The sequence below is a fragment of the Catharus ustulatus genome, chromosome 6 (assembly GCF_009819885.2).
Source record: "Catharus ustulatus isolate bCatUst1 chromosome 6, bCatUst1.pri.v2, whole genome shotgun sequence".
In the NCBI taxonomy this organism is placed as follows: domain Eukaryota; kingdom Metazoa; phylum Chordata; class Aves; order Passeriformes; family Turdidae; genus Catharus; species Catharus ustulatus.
Window position 1 is genome coordinate 54,736,270 of NC_046226.1, and position 15,327 is coordinate 54,751,596.

The 15,327-nt window shown below is 57.9% G+C and overlaps 4 protein-coding genes across 5 annotated transcripts; all 4 read right to left on the bottom strand.

Moving 5' to 3' along the window:
* Positions 1-618: 618 nt before the first annotated feature.
* On the bottom strand, positions 619-2,637 carry CCDC86 (coiled-coil domain containing 86). Its single transcript, XM_033062909.1, has 4 exons — positions 2,440-2,637; positions 1,978-2,107; positions 1,573-1,647; positions 619-1,026 (listed from the first exon to the last, which is right to left on the bottom strand). Exons 1-4 carry the CDS (start codon positions 2,625-2,627, stop codon positions 907-909), a joined length of 513 nt encoding a protein of 170 aa, XP_032918800.1. The 5' UTR covers positions 2,628-2,637; the 3' UTR covers positions 619-906.
* A 263-nt stretch (positions 2,638-2,900) lies between these two features.
* On the bottom strand, positions 2,901-5,266 carry LOC116997802 (membrane-spanning 4-domains subfamily A member 15-like). Of its 2 annotated transcripts, XM_033062908.1 has the most exons (6): positions 4,938-5,266; positions 4,621-4,740; positions 4,349-4,405; positions 3,421-3,576; positions 3,185-3,304; positions 2,901-3,037 (listed from the first exon to the last, which is right to left on the bottom strand). In XM_033062908.1, exons 1-6 carry the CDS (start codon positions 5,100-5,102, stop codon positions 3,029-3,031), a joined length of 627 nt encoding a protein of 208 aa, XP_032918799.1. In that variant the 5' UTR covers positions 5,103-5,266; the 3' UTR covers positions 2,901-3,028. The 2 variants fall into 2 exon arrangements, with proteins under 2 accessions (XP_032918799.1, XP_042635330.1); XM_042779396.1 differs by having other exon boundaries at positions 2,901-3,304.
* Positions 5,267-9,758: 4,492 nt separating this feature from the next.
* LOC116997799 (membrane-spanning 4-domains subfamily A member 12-like) lies at positions 9,759-12,127 on the bottom strand. Its single transcript, XM_033062906.2, has 7 exons — positions 11,953-12,127; positions 11,645-11,764; positions 11,276-11,332; positions 11,038-11,163; positions 10,607-10,720; positions 10,440-10,523; positions 9,759-10,181 (listed from the first exon to the last, which is right to left on the bottom strand). The coding sequence occupies exons 1-7, from the start codon at positions 12,040-12,042 to the stop codon at positions 10,161-10,163; spliced, it is 612 nt and encodes a 203-aa protein (XP_032918797.2). The 5' UTR covers positions 12,043-12,127; the 3' UTR covers positions 9,759-10,160.
* An 11-nt stretch (positions 12,128-12,138) lies between these two features.
* LOC116997798 lies at positions 12,139-14,800 on the bottom strand. The gene is made up of 2 exons (XM_033062905.2): positions 13,380-14,800; positions 12,139-13,245 (listed from the first exon to the last, which is right to left on the bottom strand). Exon 1 carries the CDS (start codon positions 14,787-14,789, stop codon positions 14,007-14,009), a length of 783 nt encoding a protein of 260 aa, XP_032918796.1. The 5' UTR covers positions 14,790-14,800; the 3' UTR covers positions 12,139-13,245; positions 13,380-14,006.
* Positions 14,801-15,327: the final 527 nt, after the last annotated feature.

The window sequence follows — 15,327 nt, forward strand, 5'->3', positions numbered from 1 at the left end:
CGAGGATTCCTTGGAAATAATTAACCCGGGAATGGTGAGGGCAAAGCCCTCCTGCCCCATGACCCCGGGCCAGGCTGGCACCGGCCACACCCTGAAATTCCTGCCAGCCCCCACTTTCCCTGTGGCATCCCCCCCACCTTGGACGTGCATGGGACACCCCATCCCAATTCTGAGGGGACCCCCCGAATGTCACCCCGGGATGAAGCTCCAGGGTCCTGCATTCCCATCCCAGGGCTTCACACTGATTCCTGCAGTCCCATTTTCCACCCAGTGCACGCCTTTGTCCCTCCATCCCCTCCATCCCAGCTCACAGCCACATCCCTCCCCAGGAATGCAGAAAGAGGTGTTCACAATCCAAGAAAAAACAGGAATGTTAAGAAATCCATGTGGATTTCCAGCTTCCAGCCCCTGCCAAATTCCCTGGGTTGCCCCCCACAGGAGGGTGTGTGACATTGGTTCCCCCTTCCTTGCTGAGAGATCCCAGGGCTCATTCCCAATTCCCTCTTTGGAGAAAGGGGAACTGCAAGGAATGAGAAGGAATGAGGGGTCATGGCACATTCCAATCCTAGGAATGCCTTAGGGAAGGTCCCAGCTGAAGCACACAGTCCCCAGAGCCACTGGAGGCGAATCTCAGTTCTTATTCATTTTTATAAGGAAAAGGCAAATTTTGGAAAGCAAAGTTCTGTTCCAGACTCTGGACACATCCTGATTCCACAGGGACTGGGGAATCCAGCAGCTGGTTCCTGTGGAATATATGCCCTCAGCTCTGTCCTGCTGTTTGTCCAACACTGAGGGTCCTGGCAGCGATTCCTGCCTGGTAAGCTGAGGAAAAGCCCCTGGAAAGGAGCAGGATCTGTAGGAATCCCAGCTGCATGGCCTGGCTGCGGCAGTATCCCGATTCCTGCCTCATTCCGTGGCCGTGCTGCGCCTCACAGGCGTCTTCTGGAGCAGGGCCAGTGTATCCCGCTTTTCCACCCGCCTCAGCTGCTTCTTCTTGGCCCTCTTGAGCTTCAGGGGGTTCCGGATCTGGGAAACGGGAAAAGAGAGGGGATTTCATGGAATCATAGGATCCTGGAATGGTTTGGGTTGGAAGGGACCTTGAGGATGATCCAGTTCCACCCCTGACACCTTCCACTAGTGGAGGTTGCTCCAAGCACTGTCCTGGAGCGTTTCCAAGAACAGACAGAGCGTGGGAATGAGGCAGGATGGGCATGGATGGCTCCCAGCCTCCCACCACCAAGGATTCAGGATGTAGGAGAGGATTTATCCCAAAACTAACCCCATCTTCACCACACCCACCCTGAGCTCCTGATGGAAAAGCCATGATTTCCCACATGGATCTCCATCAGTACCACGTTTTCCTTGCTCCTTTAGCCCTCAGTTCTGGTGTTCCCAACTCTGGGAGAACACAGGGAACACGCTTCCAGCGTGTCCAGCTTTGCTGGGACTCTCGCAGGATCCTCCAAGATGGAGACAGGGAGAGGAACTGGAGTCATTTAGAGGCTGCTCCATGGGGGGCTGGAGGTAGTGGGGTGTTCCCAGTGCTGTTCCCAGCTGGCAGAGGGGACTCACCACTTGGACAATCTCGGCTTTCCGCTCGTTTTCCAGGCGCCGCTTCAGGTTTTCCTCCCGCCGCCGCTTCTTTTCCTGTGGCAGTAACACCAAAACCTTCCCTGTGGATCCCTTCCTCCAGGATTAAACTCCAACCAGCGCCAATGCCCACCCAAGTGTGAAATCTGTCATTCCAGCAGCTTTTCCACTCCGGGTGAGGCCGGAATTGACCCAGGGAGTTTATTCCGAGTCAATGACTTGGAGCATGTGACCATCAGTGACTGGATTTTGCACCAGCACAGGGAATTCGCCATTCCAGCTGCCCTTTTCCTAGGCTCTGCCATAGATCTGACACCCGGGAAGAGGACAGAGACATGGGACTGAGCTTGGAAAGATGGAAATTCTCCAGCTCCCCAGCCCTGTTACCTCTTTCTCCCTCTGCTTCGCTTCTTCCAGCTGCCGCGCCAGATCCCGGACCAGCTTCTTCTCCTGCCTCTCTTTCATTTTCCGTGCCCAGGACGTGCGGAGCGCCTTGTCCTGGATCATGTGGGAGAACCTGGGTGGGCACACGGGACGTGTTGGCTCCCCAAAAACCCCGGGATGCAGCCGGGGCCACTCCAGCTCCTCTCCAGAATTCCATGAAACTCCGCCAACCTCGGAGCATCCCACGGCTCCTCAGCTCCTCAGCACCCCCTCCAAGACATTCCTTCCACGGCTGGATCCTTCCTAAAGCTTATGGATACCTCCGGAAGCCCCTCACAAGCCCCCAAGACCTCAACAATTCTGAAAATTCCCCCAGCCTTCATGACCCACCAAACTCCAAACCCACCTTTTGGAGCCCAGAGCCCCTCTAAGAACTGCCCCCTCCATTCCTGCCTCCCTTCCCACCTCTTCTTCCCGGGATCCTTCCACACCCGTCCCGACTTGGGCTTGCCCCGCGGGATGGCTACCACCGCCTCCTGCCGCTTCTTGCCGCCTTTCCGCCGCCGCCGAGCCGCGGCCGGAGCCGAGGCGGCCCCGCTGGGCCCCTCGGGGGTCGCTCCCGACCCCGGGGTCTCCCCCTTCTTGCCCACCATGATCCACGCGGCGCCGGGCTGTCGCAGTGTGATGACGTCAGAACCGCGCTCCCCACGGAAGCGCGAAGCCAGAGCGCCTCCCTGTCCGCCATCTTTGTGCCGGGCAACACCGTCCGTGCACCGCTGTGGTCGCCATTTTTGTGTCGGGCACGGCCGCCATCTTTGTGCCGGGCGGCACCGCTCGGCACCGTGGCCGCCGGTACCGGGACCTCCCGAACTCCCCCAAACACACGCGTGGGGAGCCCCCCCGCCCCCTCACCCCGAGTAACCCCTGGAGACATGCGCGGGCTTGGCTGGGGGAGAGGCTTTTATTGGGGGCCGAACACGCTGAGGGCATCCCAGGGCTCTCCGGTACCGCGGATTATCCGGGATGCGGCGCCACGTGCAGGGCTTGGCTGCAGCTACAGCGCCTGGGAAAGCAAAACCAGGGAAATTCGGGGAAATCTCTGGGAGGCACCCAGGAACGCCCTCATTGGGGCGGCCCTTCGGAGGAAGGAAGGGGTGGATCGGCATTCCAGGGATTTCCAGGAATTCCCGTGGATCCCCGCCTCCCTCACCAGCTGGGTGTATGTGTGCTGCCGGACTGTGTCGTATCCAAACGCCAGAACCGCCACGGCCGCGCAGAATTCCAGGAGGCTGAGGATCACCGAGGTGGAATCCAGCATGTTGCTCAGCATCTGCATGGAGGAGGAGAACGGGAAGATGCCGGGATCCACCACCCGAGCACGACCTGGATCCTTGAACACCCCACCCGCAGGCTCGGACTCCCCCACGCAATCCCGGGTGTCCATACCTTGCTCGCCATGTTGAGGCACCATTCCGGGCGGATCTGGAGGGGCCGGGAGTTCTCACAGCCAGGAATGTTCCGGGTGATGGCCGTGCCGTGGATCCCGGTGGCCACCAGCGTGCCCAGGACAACTCCCACATTGACCACACAGCAGGTCTTGACCTGCGGGAAGCACCTAGTGACATGGACCCCGGGAAGGGCTGCTTCCCACACGGATCATTCAACTGGGATCAGTGGTCTCCTGGAGAAGCCGCCCAGTTTTGTCCCACTCATCCCACAGTGACTCCAAAGCCATGAGGGTCTCCTGGGCCTTTCATCCCCCTCATCCCACAGTGACTCCAAAGCCATGAGAGTCTCCTGCACATTTCATCCCCCTCATCCCACAGTGACTCCAAAGGCCATGAGGGTCTTCTGGGCCTTTCATCCCCCTCATCCCACAGTGACTCCAAAGGCCATGAGGGTCTTCTGGGCCTTTCATCCCCCTCATCCCACAGTGACTCCAAAGGCCATGAGGGTCTCCTGGGCCTTTCATCCCCCTCATCCCACAGTGACTCCAAAGGCCATGAGGGTCTTCTGGGCCTTTCATCCCCCTCATCCCACAGTGACTCCAAAGGCCATGAGGGTCTTCTGGGCCTTTCATCCCCCTCATCCCACAGTGACTCCAAAGGCCATGAGGGTCTTCTGGGCCTTTCATCTCCCTCATCCCACAGTGACTCCAAAGGCCATGAGGGTCTTCTGGGCCTTTATCCCCTTCATCCCACAGTGACCCAGACCCCCATCCTGTGCTCCATGTGGGAGAGCTGTGCACTTCCCAAGGGGAAGACTGGCCTGTGGATCCCACGGGATGAATCCAGGCTGTGGAGGGGTCCTGGCAGCTGCTGGAAGGGACATAAGGAATGGGGGGACACACTGTCCCTCCCAGCCTGGATCTTACCAGCACAGGGCTGTCTCTCCTTTCACTTTCCACCAGCAATGAGCCCGAGACCAGGAGCTACTTGGAAAACAGCAGGAATTGGTGTCAGCAGCAAGGCACCCTTCCCTGTCACCCTTCCTGGTGTCCCTCCAGCTGGGAATTGGGGTTCAGGGATGCACAAACACTCCGAAATGGAGGGGGAGAGGGGGGTCAATGGACACCTGGTGATCCTGGGATATTGTCCCTAGTCCACCAGGATTCCTTGAGATTCCCATGTCCTCATCACAACTTACTAGGATCCCCAGCCAGAAGAGGATCCCGCTGGCCACAGGGAGGGAAGGGTTCCTGTGCTCTGACGCTGTCAGGATGATCCCGAAGCAGATGTGGACAATTCCGCTGAAGATGTGAATGGTCTGGGGAAGGACGAGGGACAGGCATCCCAATCCCGATCCCATTGCTGTGAGATGCATCCCACCCCAATCCCACGTCACAGTGCCGGGAAGGCCAGTGCCTGTCCCAATGTCCCTCCACCCAGCCAGGGGCAACCTCCAGCAGAACAATCCCTACAGATCCCCAATCCCTGCTGGGCCCCAGGAAGGCCATGTCTCACCCCCAACACCTTGGGATGAGCCCTCCGGAAGACTTGAGTTTGGAATGACGTCCTGGCAGGTGCCTGGGAGCCTGAGGCCAGCTGGGCCGCCCGGGGATCCGTGGCCGGGATCACCTCCGTGATGATCCTCACACTGCCAGCATCGGTGACCGTGGTGGTCGCCATGGCCTGGGAACGAGCCCAGGAAGCCGAAGGAATTCCCAGGTGCCTTCCTCCTCCTCTTCCTCCTCGCCGCAGTCCCTTTGCTGTCCGAAATCCCCGGGAGGTGCCAGCCAGGCAGGACACGCTCCTGCTGCCCTTTGCTCCCTGCGGGAAGCTCGCTCATGGAATGCTCGTCAGGCCCCTCTTGCTCAATGAGGCAGCTTTGCCAACGGCTCCCAAAATCCTGCACGGGAAGAGGGAGGGAGGGACAGGGAACCCCTCCCTGGGCTCTGTGGCCTTGGGAAGGGTTGGATGCTTTTCCCTCGGGATGCTCCAAGATCTCCTTTACCAGCATCGAGTGAGTCCTTTCCATCCCAAATTGTGGATGTTTTGCTTGGGAATCACTCCTGCAATTAGCCTGGGACCTAACGAGGTGTCCATAACCTAACCCTGCCCACTTCCCAAGAAAAACTCGGATTGAGACCGGATAAACTCCGTTATAAAGGAAGCTCCTTTATTGCCGTTTTTGGAATTCTCCCTCCTCCATCCCTGTGGATTTGTCCCCAGTGAGGACACACAGGAGGGATTCAGGGATCTCTGGCCATCTCCATTGGGAGCCAGAGGGAAAGGAGATGCTGTTATTTATGATGGGAAATGGGAGCTCATGCTGGGAATGGAGCCACCACACATGGTGAGGGGATCCCGAGGGATTTGGAGGCCCCTTCCTGCCTCCATCCCTCCCTCCCAGAAAACAGCCATGTTCTTTTCTCCAGGAACATTGGGATACTCCATGCTGACCTGAAGGACCCCCCAGGTTTCCTGGATGTCTGATGTGTGCAGGGTAGGAATGTCTTGATGGAATGGGAATTTTTAGGTCCAGGATTCTAGCATTGCCCCAACACTTCTCTCTCTGCCTGGGAAAGGACATGACTCTCCAGCTGACGATTTCAGGAGCAGGTGGAGGAACTTCCAGAAGTTTTTTCCTTCCCTCTGGCTCTAGAGGGAGCTGAGAGGCCGCATTTGGAAGCACCGAGCTTCCAGAGCTTGGGAGAGGCTTCCAGCCCTGGAGCTGGCTTGGAACAACCTGGGCTAGTGGGAGGTGTCCCTGCCCGTGGCAGGGGGGTGGAACTGGATGATCCTTAAGGTTCCTTCTATCCCAAACCATTCCAGGATTCTGTGCCCTCCCCATGCTCCGACACACCAGGGAACGGGACACCCCCTCCAAACTGGCCTAAATCATATCCCAAAAAAGAGCTGGAAGAACAGTCCTGGAAAGCAAAGAGCAGCAACTCACGTCTCCATCCTGGCTCCAGTGGCATTCCTCCATCCCACCCATGACCTTCCTCCATCCCGCATCCCTGATGGAAGCGTGCACTTGGCCTTGTAAAGGGCTGCATCTGGTGGTATGGCTTTCCAGGAAAAACATGGACATGGATGAGATTCAGCCTCTTCATCACATTCCTGATGCCTCAGAGCCTTTAATTCCTGCTGGTGCCTCATCCCTCTCAACACTCCAATCCTAACAATCCCAGGGATCTTATTCCAGCCCCGGGAAGGAACACTTGAGCCCCCGTGGAAATTCTGGGATCCCCTGTTTAGCCTTTAGGCAGCCAGAGTATCCTCCACCATTATCCCCGGCTCACATTCCCAGCCAAAACCACCCTACACGGTGGATTTCCTCCCAAATCCTCCTTTCCAGATTCCTGCAGCATTCCTGAAGTTCCAGCCTTGCAGCCAGAAACAGCCGTGTCTGCCCTCAGCCCCCAAAACCCCACTTTCCAAGTGAGTTATCCATGAAAAAAGCACTTTCCCCCTTCCCAAACAGACCCAGGTTCAGCTGGGGATGGCAGGAGCCCAAGGTAGGATGTCAGGATTTGTTTTGGAAGCAGATTCCAGAGGAAGTGAAGCTTTGAAGCAGATGCAGGGAAGCAGCAAGGCCGGGCGGTGGAGCTTTCCAACCTTTTCTTTGCAGGATTTTTTGGCTTTGTAGATATATACAACACATTCCTTGGACTTTAATGTTCATTCTCCTATTTTCTAGGACAAGTTTTGGATGGGGGAAGCCTGGCTGGATGCTCGGGGGGGATCAACAAGACCCTCCCAAATTCCCTCCCACCAGCACAGGACAAAATTTATGAGCCTGGTGGAACCAAAATTCTTTTTCCAACCCCAAAATCCGTGAGGTTTTTTTCCAAAGAAAATAGATTACAATGGAGAAAAACTCTCCAAAGGAACTTGCTGCTTCCTGGGACAAACTTTATATCCCTATAAAAATACCAAAAGTCAACATTTTGCTTTGCTTCCAGGTGTTTCTGCTTCCCACAGGGCTCTTTCCATGCTGATTCCAGAAGGAAAGTCATGTTTTCTGGGAAAGCTTTCAGTTTTTTTGGCTTTAAACATGCCCGTGTCCATCCTGGATTAGGGAATCTAGAGCTGGCAGCAGGCAGGAGGCTGTGGGGGGAAGTGCTGCCTGCTGGGGTGATCCATACGTGGCATTTGGGATACAGTGACATTGCTCCCAAACCCTGTCCCAGATGTGTCCTTCAAGCCCTGCACGTGACATTCCAGCCTTTGATCCACTTATTCCCAGGAAAACTCCTGAGGCTGCAGAAAAGTTCCATTACTTCTCTAAGGCTTGACTGGTATTGACTTCCCCTGGCAATCCTGGAAGTGGACCTTAAAAACACTTCCAGGGATGAGGTAGCCACAGCTTCCCTGGGAAATCCATTCCAGCACCTCACCACCATCACAGGGAAGAATTTCTTCCCAATATCCAATCTAAATCCACCCTCTGGCAGTGGAAAGCCATTCCCCCCTGTCCTGGCACTCCAGGCCCTTTTAGGAAGTTCCTCTCCAGCTCTTTTAGGGAACCTTTAAGTGCTGGAAGAGTCTCCAAGATCTGTCTCTTCCCAAGGGGAAGAGCCATTGGGACACCCCAGTCCATCTCACAGTTTCCAGCTCCTCCAAGGGTTTTGATTTTCCTTAGGGATCATCACCAGCAGAGAGACAAAACTCTGTAGTCCCTGTCACCCGCTATAGCCAGCTCCTGGAAGTCCCCACTCCTCCCAGGGCTGCAAATTCCCACATATTTAAAAACCCACATTCCCATAGAGCCTTAAACACTTATTCCAGCCTTTTCAGGGAACATCTAAACACTGGGATACTCCTTGGAAGCAGACCCTGAAGCTGGTGGAGGAGGAGGAGGAAGCCTCCTTCCCAAGAAACCACCACACTGAGAAAACACAGAACTTGGATGGGAGGCAGGATGGCTTCATGGTGGTCCCCACGGAGCTGGGAGAGGTTGGGATGCTCCGGAGCCACAGGTGAGGAGCCAGAGCAGTAATGGGTTGTGGCCACGGGATGAACAGAGGCAGCCTGTTCATCCTGCTCCCAAAATCCCTGGGGCTTTTCCTACTGATTGGGCTCATTATTTTTTCAGAGCTGGGAACAGAAATAACTGACAGGGAGTGAATAATCCATGAGGCTTTGGCTGAGCAGACAGAGCATTGTCAGGGAGTGTGGATAGGAGAAGGAAAACACGTAAGTCATCCCAAAACTGAAGGTAATGTTCAAGGAGGAGGTCACTGATCCCACTCTGGCACTGGAGGGAAAATTTAGGATGCATCCTGTCCCTAAAAATTAAGAGGATCCTCTCACAGTGTGCTGGGGACTCATCAGGATGTTCCCAGTCCTTGGAAAATCAGCATTGGGGTCTGTTTCCTCACCTCCATGCCACATTTCCATAAGCTTGGGATGCTCCTTAAGTAACTTGATGCCACTGAATGCTCATCCCTACCTCGTTAAATCCACTAGCATTCCCACAGATGCAGGATAAGTAAAGCTGGACCCATAAATGAGCTTGTCAGAACTGACAAACTTGCTCCTGCTCAAAATGATCCCAGAGCCCCTTTTCCTTCCCTGAAAACAAAATTTTTTTTAGGAATTGCTGCACGGATAGGGTTTGGGAGCACCCCTCAGCTCCATTCCCACCACCCAGGATTGTGGGAACAGGGAGCACATGGCACTGGTGTCCCCATGTCACCCCCACAGAGCAGCTCCAGCCCCGGGGCAGCTTCTCCGGTGGCGAAAGAACCGGGATGTGCTGGCGTCACCAGCACCGCCGCCGGCTGTCCGGCTGCTCCGGCCGAGCTAAATATAGCGGAACCGTGCTGGAACAGGAGGAGGAGGGGCTTGGGGGAGCAGAATTCCCTCAGGAGACCAGGTACCCTGGTTTAGAGGATGGAATTCCTGCAGGAGAGGGGATTAGAGGGGCAGAATTCCCTCAGGTGAACAGGTACTGAGGGGCTTATGAGGACAGAATTCCCTCAGAATCAGGTACTGGGGTTTAGGAGGATGGAATTCCCTCAGGAGAGGGGTTTTGAGGAGCAGAACTCCCTCAGAAAAAAGGGTTTTGAGGAGCAGAACTCCCTTAGGAGAGCAGGTACCAGGAGTTAAGAGGAGCAAAACTCCCTTGGGAGCAGGTGCCAGGGGTTTAGGGGAGCAGAATTCCCCTCAGGGAAAGTAAGCAGGTACCAGGAGTTCAGAGGGGCAGAATTCCCCTCAGGAGAGAGCAGGTATCCCTAAATCAGGCAGGGTGAGCCTATTTCCTGAGGGACAGCAACTCTGTAAGGGGGAAGTGTAGCTCCCACGCTGGAAATGCCCAAATTCAGGAGACACAAGCCTGGAGAGAGCATTTATTCCCAAGATAAAATGAAGCCAAGAGGGGACGAGCCGAGGTAGATGCTCCAGTGACCCGCCCGGCTCCCGGCACACATCGGGGTCACTCCAAACCACCAGACCTCCAGGAATTCCTGAACCCCGACATGAGTGAACCCCAGCATCCCACCAGGGATTTACAGGCAGGAATTGCCCAAGATTTCTCCCTGGAGAAGCCCCTTCTCACAGCAGCCAGCAAGTGGAGCCCCTCAGACAGGGGCACAGGGGCAGGGAATTTGGGGGTGTTTCCCTGGCTTTTTTGGGGAGGACCAGCACATCCCAGCTGGCAGCACAGTGGGAGAAGGATGCCATAGCCCTGGGATTTAGGAGCGATGGAGGCAGGATCCCATTCCGACATCCTTGGTGTCAGACTTCAGGTGCAGCCAGCTGCAAAGAGACCAGGAGGTGGTTTGGAAAGGGGGCAGGATTTGGGGGGACCTCACCCCAGCACTCACCACCCACAGGGGTTTGGGATCTCCTTCCCATTCCCAGAGCAGAGGGGTGGATGCTCCAGGATGCTCCCTGGGGATTGGGGTGGGATGTTTTCCCAGGGAGGGGACACTGATGGCAGCAGGATGGGGACTGTCATCCCAGGAGCCACCCCAATGCTGATTGTGCTCCTTTCCAGGCTATTCCTTGGATCACCTCGCTGTAGCTGGGAGGCTGAGGCAGCTCTGCCGGTGGCACGGCCAGATCCACACGGGTGGCACTGGGGACAATCAGCATGGCCTGGGAAACATCGGAATTATGGCAGACACTGGGATCATGGGAGGCAGTTTTTGGGATCCATCCCTTCCCTCCCCTCATCCTACCTCGTTGGAGCTGAGGCGGGTGGCCCGGCACCAGAAATTGGCGGTGGCCACGGCGATGCAGAATTCCAGGATGGTGAAGGTGAGCAGCACGATGGAAATCCCATTCCCTGCGAGCTCCAGGATGGGGAAAACCCCATTAGTACCCGCCAGGAGCACCCAGGAGGAGGAATCCCACACAGGGCAGCATTCTGTGGCTCCCCCTTCCTCTCTCTCTACATCCCCAGCTCCAGGGCCTCCATCCCACCGTTTTTACGGCTCATGGATGCTTCCAGGGGGTGACTCATCTCCCGAGGTACCAGCCTAAAATAGGTCGCACCGCCAGAGGAGAAACCGCCACCCCAACAGGGATTTGGGAAAAGGCACAACACCCCCTGAGGGTTGGAGAAAAGGCCTGGAGGGGTTCCCAGGAATTCTGCCAAGTGGGATTTTACCAGGACGAGATCGGTGTAGTAGCTGGAGCGGTAGAGCCCGTTGAGGTTGAGGTCCACGATGAAGGCCACGATTCCCAGGAGTGCAAAGATGGCACTGATGACGTTCATGGTCTGGCTGCCCTTCACCTGCGGGCACCCAGGGGGCTTTGGAGGGGTGCCAGACCCCCCCCCAAAATCCCAGAGGGACACCCCACCCACCCCATGGGATCACTCCAAGTGTGCTCCCGGAAAAACTCACCGCGCATTCCGTGGGGCTCTTCTCAGCACCGATGGAGAGGCAGCCGGAGATGATGAACTGCAGCAGAAGAGAGGGCACAGCTGGCACTGAGGGCACCCCAGGCGCCTCAAACCCGCCCAGCAGTGGCACTAACAGGGCACAGGGGACACGGTGACCCCCCTGCCCTTGTTTTCCAGCTGCCGAGGTTTGATAGCTGCAGGTGCATCATTCCCAGTGGGCATCCCTTCCAACGGGTGTCCCACCTGCTGGCATCCCTATTCCCTTCCCGGTGGGCATGCCACCCCCGCTGGGCATTCTTTCCCAGGACTATCCCTTCCCGGTGGGTATCTTTTCCCAGTGGGAACTCCTTCCCAGCCCCTCCGCACGCACCGACACGCCGCCCAGGAAGGGGATCTCTCCGATGACGAAGACAGAAGTGTAGACACTGGTGAGCGTGGTCAGGACGATCCCGAAGCCGATGTGCAGGAATCCCGTCATAATCTGGATGGTCTGGAAGAGTGGGATGGGTGGGACTGGGGTCAACTCAACCAACCCCCCCGCCCACAGAGCCACCCTGGGAATGGGGGATGCCTTAATCCCAGCTCCTCTCCAGAGACACAGCATCCCCTGAGGGACCACCAGGAATCCCCCGGGAATGGGCTGAGGGGGTTTCTCCCCCCGACCCCCCCAAAACTCACCCCCATGACGCGGTTCTTGCCCTTAGGGAGGGTCTCCACCGTGTACATGACGGCGCGGCTGCCCAGCCGGAGGCTCCCCATGCCCTGCATGAGGAGAGCGGGGGGCACCGGGACCCCCCGGAGCAGCCCCGGTCCCCACCGGGGCCGCCCCCGCCCCACCCCGCCACAGCCCACGCCCATTGGCTGAGTTCCGTGACGTCAGCGACTGCGGCATCCCCCCCCGGGGCACCGCCCAGCCCAGGGGGACACGGGGGGACACGGGGGGATGGAGGGGACAGCCCCCCAAAACCCGGGGCGGGGCGGGCTGCGTGGGGCTGGGAAAGTGCTCCGTAGGGTGGGAAGATGCTCCATGGGGATGGCTGCGTGGGGTGGGGGGAAATTCCCAGAGTTGCCCCCCCCACCCATTCCCGGCAGGGCTCCAGGACACCGTGTTCCCGCCGGGATGAGCTACTCATCCCAAGCCCACACGCAAGGGAGTTAAGGAAATCGGGGTGTCAGCCCTCTCCCGAAAGCCCCCCTCAAGCTGCGTGTCCCCCCCTCATTCCCGATCCACGCCGTGTTTATAGAAGCCCAGAAAGGAAAAAAAAAAAAAAAAAAGAGAGAGAGAAAGAAAAGGAAAAAAAAAAAGCCACCACCAAAACAAAACCACCCCGCAGCGAATTCCTGGAAGAAAAATCCATCAAGGGCCATTAGGCTCCTGCGGCTCCTCCCCGCAGAGCGCGGGGCACGGGCGGGGGGGCGGCACTCAGGAGCGGAGCTGGGCACTGCCCCGGCACAATTTCCCCTGGATCTCCTTCCCCGGGAAGGGGTGGGCCTGAATATCCTGGATCTGCTCCCTGTTGCAGGGAGGGAGGAGAAGAGGGGATACCCCACACTTCCCCCACAAACTGTCTTCCATTCCCGTTTTTAGGGTGTCCAGCACTGAGGAGAAGGAGCTAAGAGCTCCAGGCAGAGGATTAAACCTGAAATCAGGGAATAACAAACACCCTGGAAATGAGAGGGGCAAATGACACCACTCTGCATCCCAAAATTCATGGAGGACACCCCTGTACCCCATCCTCATCTGGCCAACACCACATCCCCCTGCTTGGAATCCCTCATGGAGAGATCCCCTCATGGGGTTTCCAGGGCACGGGAGACTCAGAGCTGTGGATCCCAAGGGGAATCTGGGGCTCTGGGAGGGATCCCCTCATTTCCCTGGAGCAGTAACATTCCACAGAGAGGGAATGCCACATCCAGGAGCCCTGTGGCCAAGTGGAGGACATTCCCATGCTGGATCCTGTCCGGAAGGAGCTGTGGGAAGGAGTGGAATTGGGGTGTCACCCAGCTCAGAGCAGGTGGCAGAAAACCCACGGGACTGGCAGAGTCCCCTCACTCCCACCCTACACCGATCTCCTTCAGGGACACGTGGTGTCCCCATTCCTCACCTCCAGGGTGGTCCCACAGCTCACAAGGGGGTGCTCCAGATGGTGTCCATCCCTGCCAGGTCACCCCACAGCCGGATCCCAGGCTCAGATCCCCAGCTGTCACTCAGGACAGTGGCCAGCACTGAGAGCCACACGCGGCCACTGGTGACAGAGACTGGCGTAGCGAGCACAAGCAGGGCTGTGACAGGGATTTGGGGACCCCCATGGTCCTTATCCCCATGCCCAGGGGTCACTGTCCCTTCCCTCTCCCCAGGAAGGGCGGTCAGATCCCCCAAACACCCAGAGCATCCAAAATGAGAGGAGCTCGCCCAACAAGGCGAGGCTTTAACACCTGGGAGGAGGGTGGTGGCCATGGGCCTCCCGATGGGAAGCTGGGTGGAGTAGGCCTATCTCTTGCACCCACCTGGGGCTCCTTTCCAGAGTCTCACAGGGATTCGACACTCATCCTGGACACTCATCCTACCTGGAAACATGGATTGTCCCATGGGACACTGCAAAGTTCCTGAGGAGAGCAACCAGAGCACTCATGTGTGATCCACAGTACTCCCATCCTGAATCCAAACCCAGCTATTGGGAAGAAAGGAACCCTCTCCCAGCCCAAACTCCGTTCTTTGGGGAAATGTTGATTTATTTAAAACAGATCATCCTCAGAAGAATCTGAGCTGCCAATAGGAGCCTCATCTCGCTTTGAGGAGCTCCCCGGAGATGGGGGAACTCCAGCTCCCTTTGCCTCTGGAGGATCTTCTCCGACTCGGAGCACAGGGCATTCCCCTTGTGCTGCACTGCTGTGCTGTGGGAGCTGTGGGTTGGCCACTGGAGGCTCCAGAACATGTCCTGCTGTGCCACTTGCTGCTGGGAATTCCTCACTGGAGCAGGCCGTGCTCCCAGTTTGACTTCCAGGCTCTTCTTGGCCACGTGCATCCTCAGGGCTGAGCGGGCTCCACTGATATCCACAGATCCGGAGGAGCACGTAGAGCTGTCCGTGGCATCTTCTCCATCGGGAGTCTGGCAGCTCCCGCTGGGGCTCGAGGAGCACGGGAGGCTCTCGGAGGAAGGGGATGACGCTTCCTGCTGCTGCTGGGAACGCCTCACTGGAACAGGCTGGGCCCTCAGCTTCACTTCCAGGTTCTTCTTGGCCACGTGCATCCTCAGGGATGAGCGGTTTCTCCTCACACCCGCAGCTCCAAGGCAGCAGTGAGATCTGTCCACGGGGTCTTCTCCATCCGGAGTCTGGCAGCTCTCACAGGGGCTCTGGGAAGGATGGGGGCTCCCAGAGGAGCTGCAGGAGGCGCAGCAGGACAGGCGGCCTTGCTCCAGCAGCTGCTCCAGGTCCTCCCACAGCAGCTGCCACATCTCCGAGTCCCGCGGGAAGGACACCCCGGGCCACAGCGGCGTCGCCAGGTCCTGCATCTCCCGGGCCGCCGTGGCGCAGGGCCCGCAGCCGGGGCCGCAGCCGCAGGGGATGTACAGGGGGCTCCCGGGGGCAGCCGGGCCCTGCGGAGGGCTCTGCTCAGCCGGGCCCCAACCGGGAGCGCCCGGGGCCGCTCGGCCGCGCCGGGACCCCCCGGCCCGGCTCCCGAGGCGCTTCCGCGCCTTCCAAATGCGGGTGGCCAGCAGGGCGGCCGTACTGGCCACCAGCAGGACGAGCGTGGGGAGCAGGAAACTCATGGCTCCGTCCATGTCCCATCGTGGCCGCACTGGGAGCCAGGGGGTGGTGGCACGTGTCCTGCAGAGACGGCGCTGATGTCACAGGGCTGCGGGTGGGACACCGGTGTGACGTCACAGCCCCAGAGCACCCCAGCGCTCACCCCTTTTGTGACGTCACGGCACCAGGTCGCCCATCCCGAATCCAAACCCAGCTACTGGCAAGAATGTGAAATCTATCCCCATGAACCCATTACGCCAGCCCAGCACAAAGACTGGGAGCACATCCAGGACATTTCCAGCA

Coding starts and splice junctions, on each gene's coding strand:
- LOC116997798 (XM_033062905.2), bottom strand. CDS start 14,789: ATGCAGGACCTGGCGACGCCGCTGTGGCCCGGGGTGTCCTTCCCGCGG.
- LOC116997799 (XM_033062906.2), bottom strand. CDS start 12,042: ATGCAGGGCATGGGGAGCCTCCGGCTGGGCAGCCGCGCCGTCATGTAC. Junction 11,164..11,275: donor AGAGCCCCACGGAATGCGCG/GTGAGTTTTTCC, acceptor GGGTGCCCGCAG/GTGAAGGGCAGCCAGACCAT. Junction 10,524..10,606: donor CCCGCCTCAGCTCCAACGAG/GTAGGATGAGGG, acceptor GATGTTTCCCAG/GCCATGCTGATTGTCCCCAG.
- CCDC86 (XM_033062909.1), bottom strand. CDS start 2,627: ATGGTGGGCAAGAAGGGGGAGACCCCGGGGTCGGGAGCGACCCCCGAG. Junction 2,108..2,439: donor AAGGATCCCGGGAAGAAGAG/GTGGGAAGGGAG, acceptor GTGCCCACCCAG/GTTCTCCCACATGATCCAGG. Junction 1,648..1,977: donor CGAAGCAGAGGGAGAAAGAG/GTAACAGGGCTG, acceptor TTACTGCCACAG/GAAAAGAAGCGGCGGCGGGA.
- LOC116997802 (XM_042779396.1), bottom strand. CDS start 5,102: ATGGCGACCACCACGGTCACCGATGCTGGCAGTGTGAGGATCATCACG. Junction 4,741..4,937: donor CTCATCCCAAGGTGTTGGGG/GTGAGACATGGC, acceptor GTCCTTCCCCAG/ACCATTCACATCTTCAGCGG. Junction 4,406..4,620: donor TCTTCTGGCTGGGGATCCTA/GTAAGTTGTGAT, acceptor TTTTCCAAGTAG/CTCCTGGTCTCGGGCTCATT.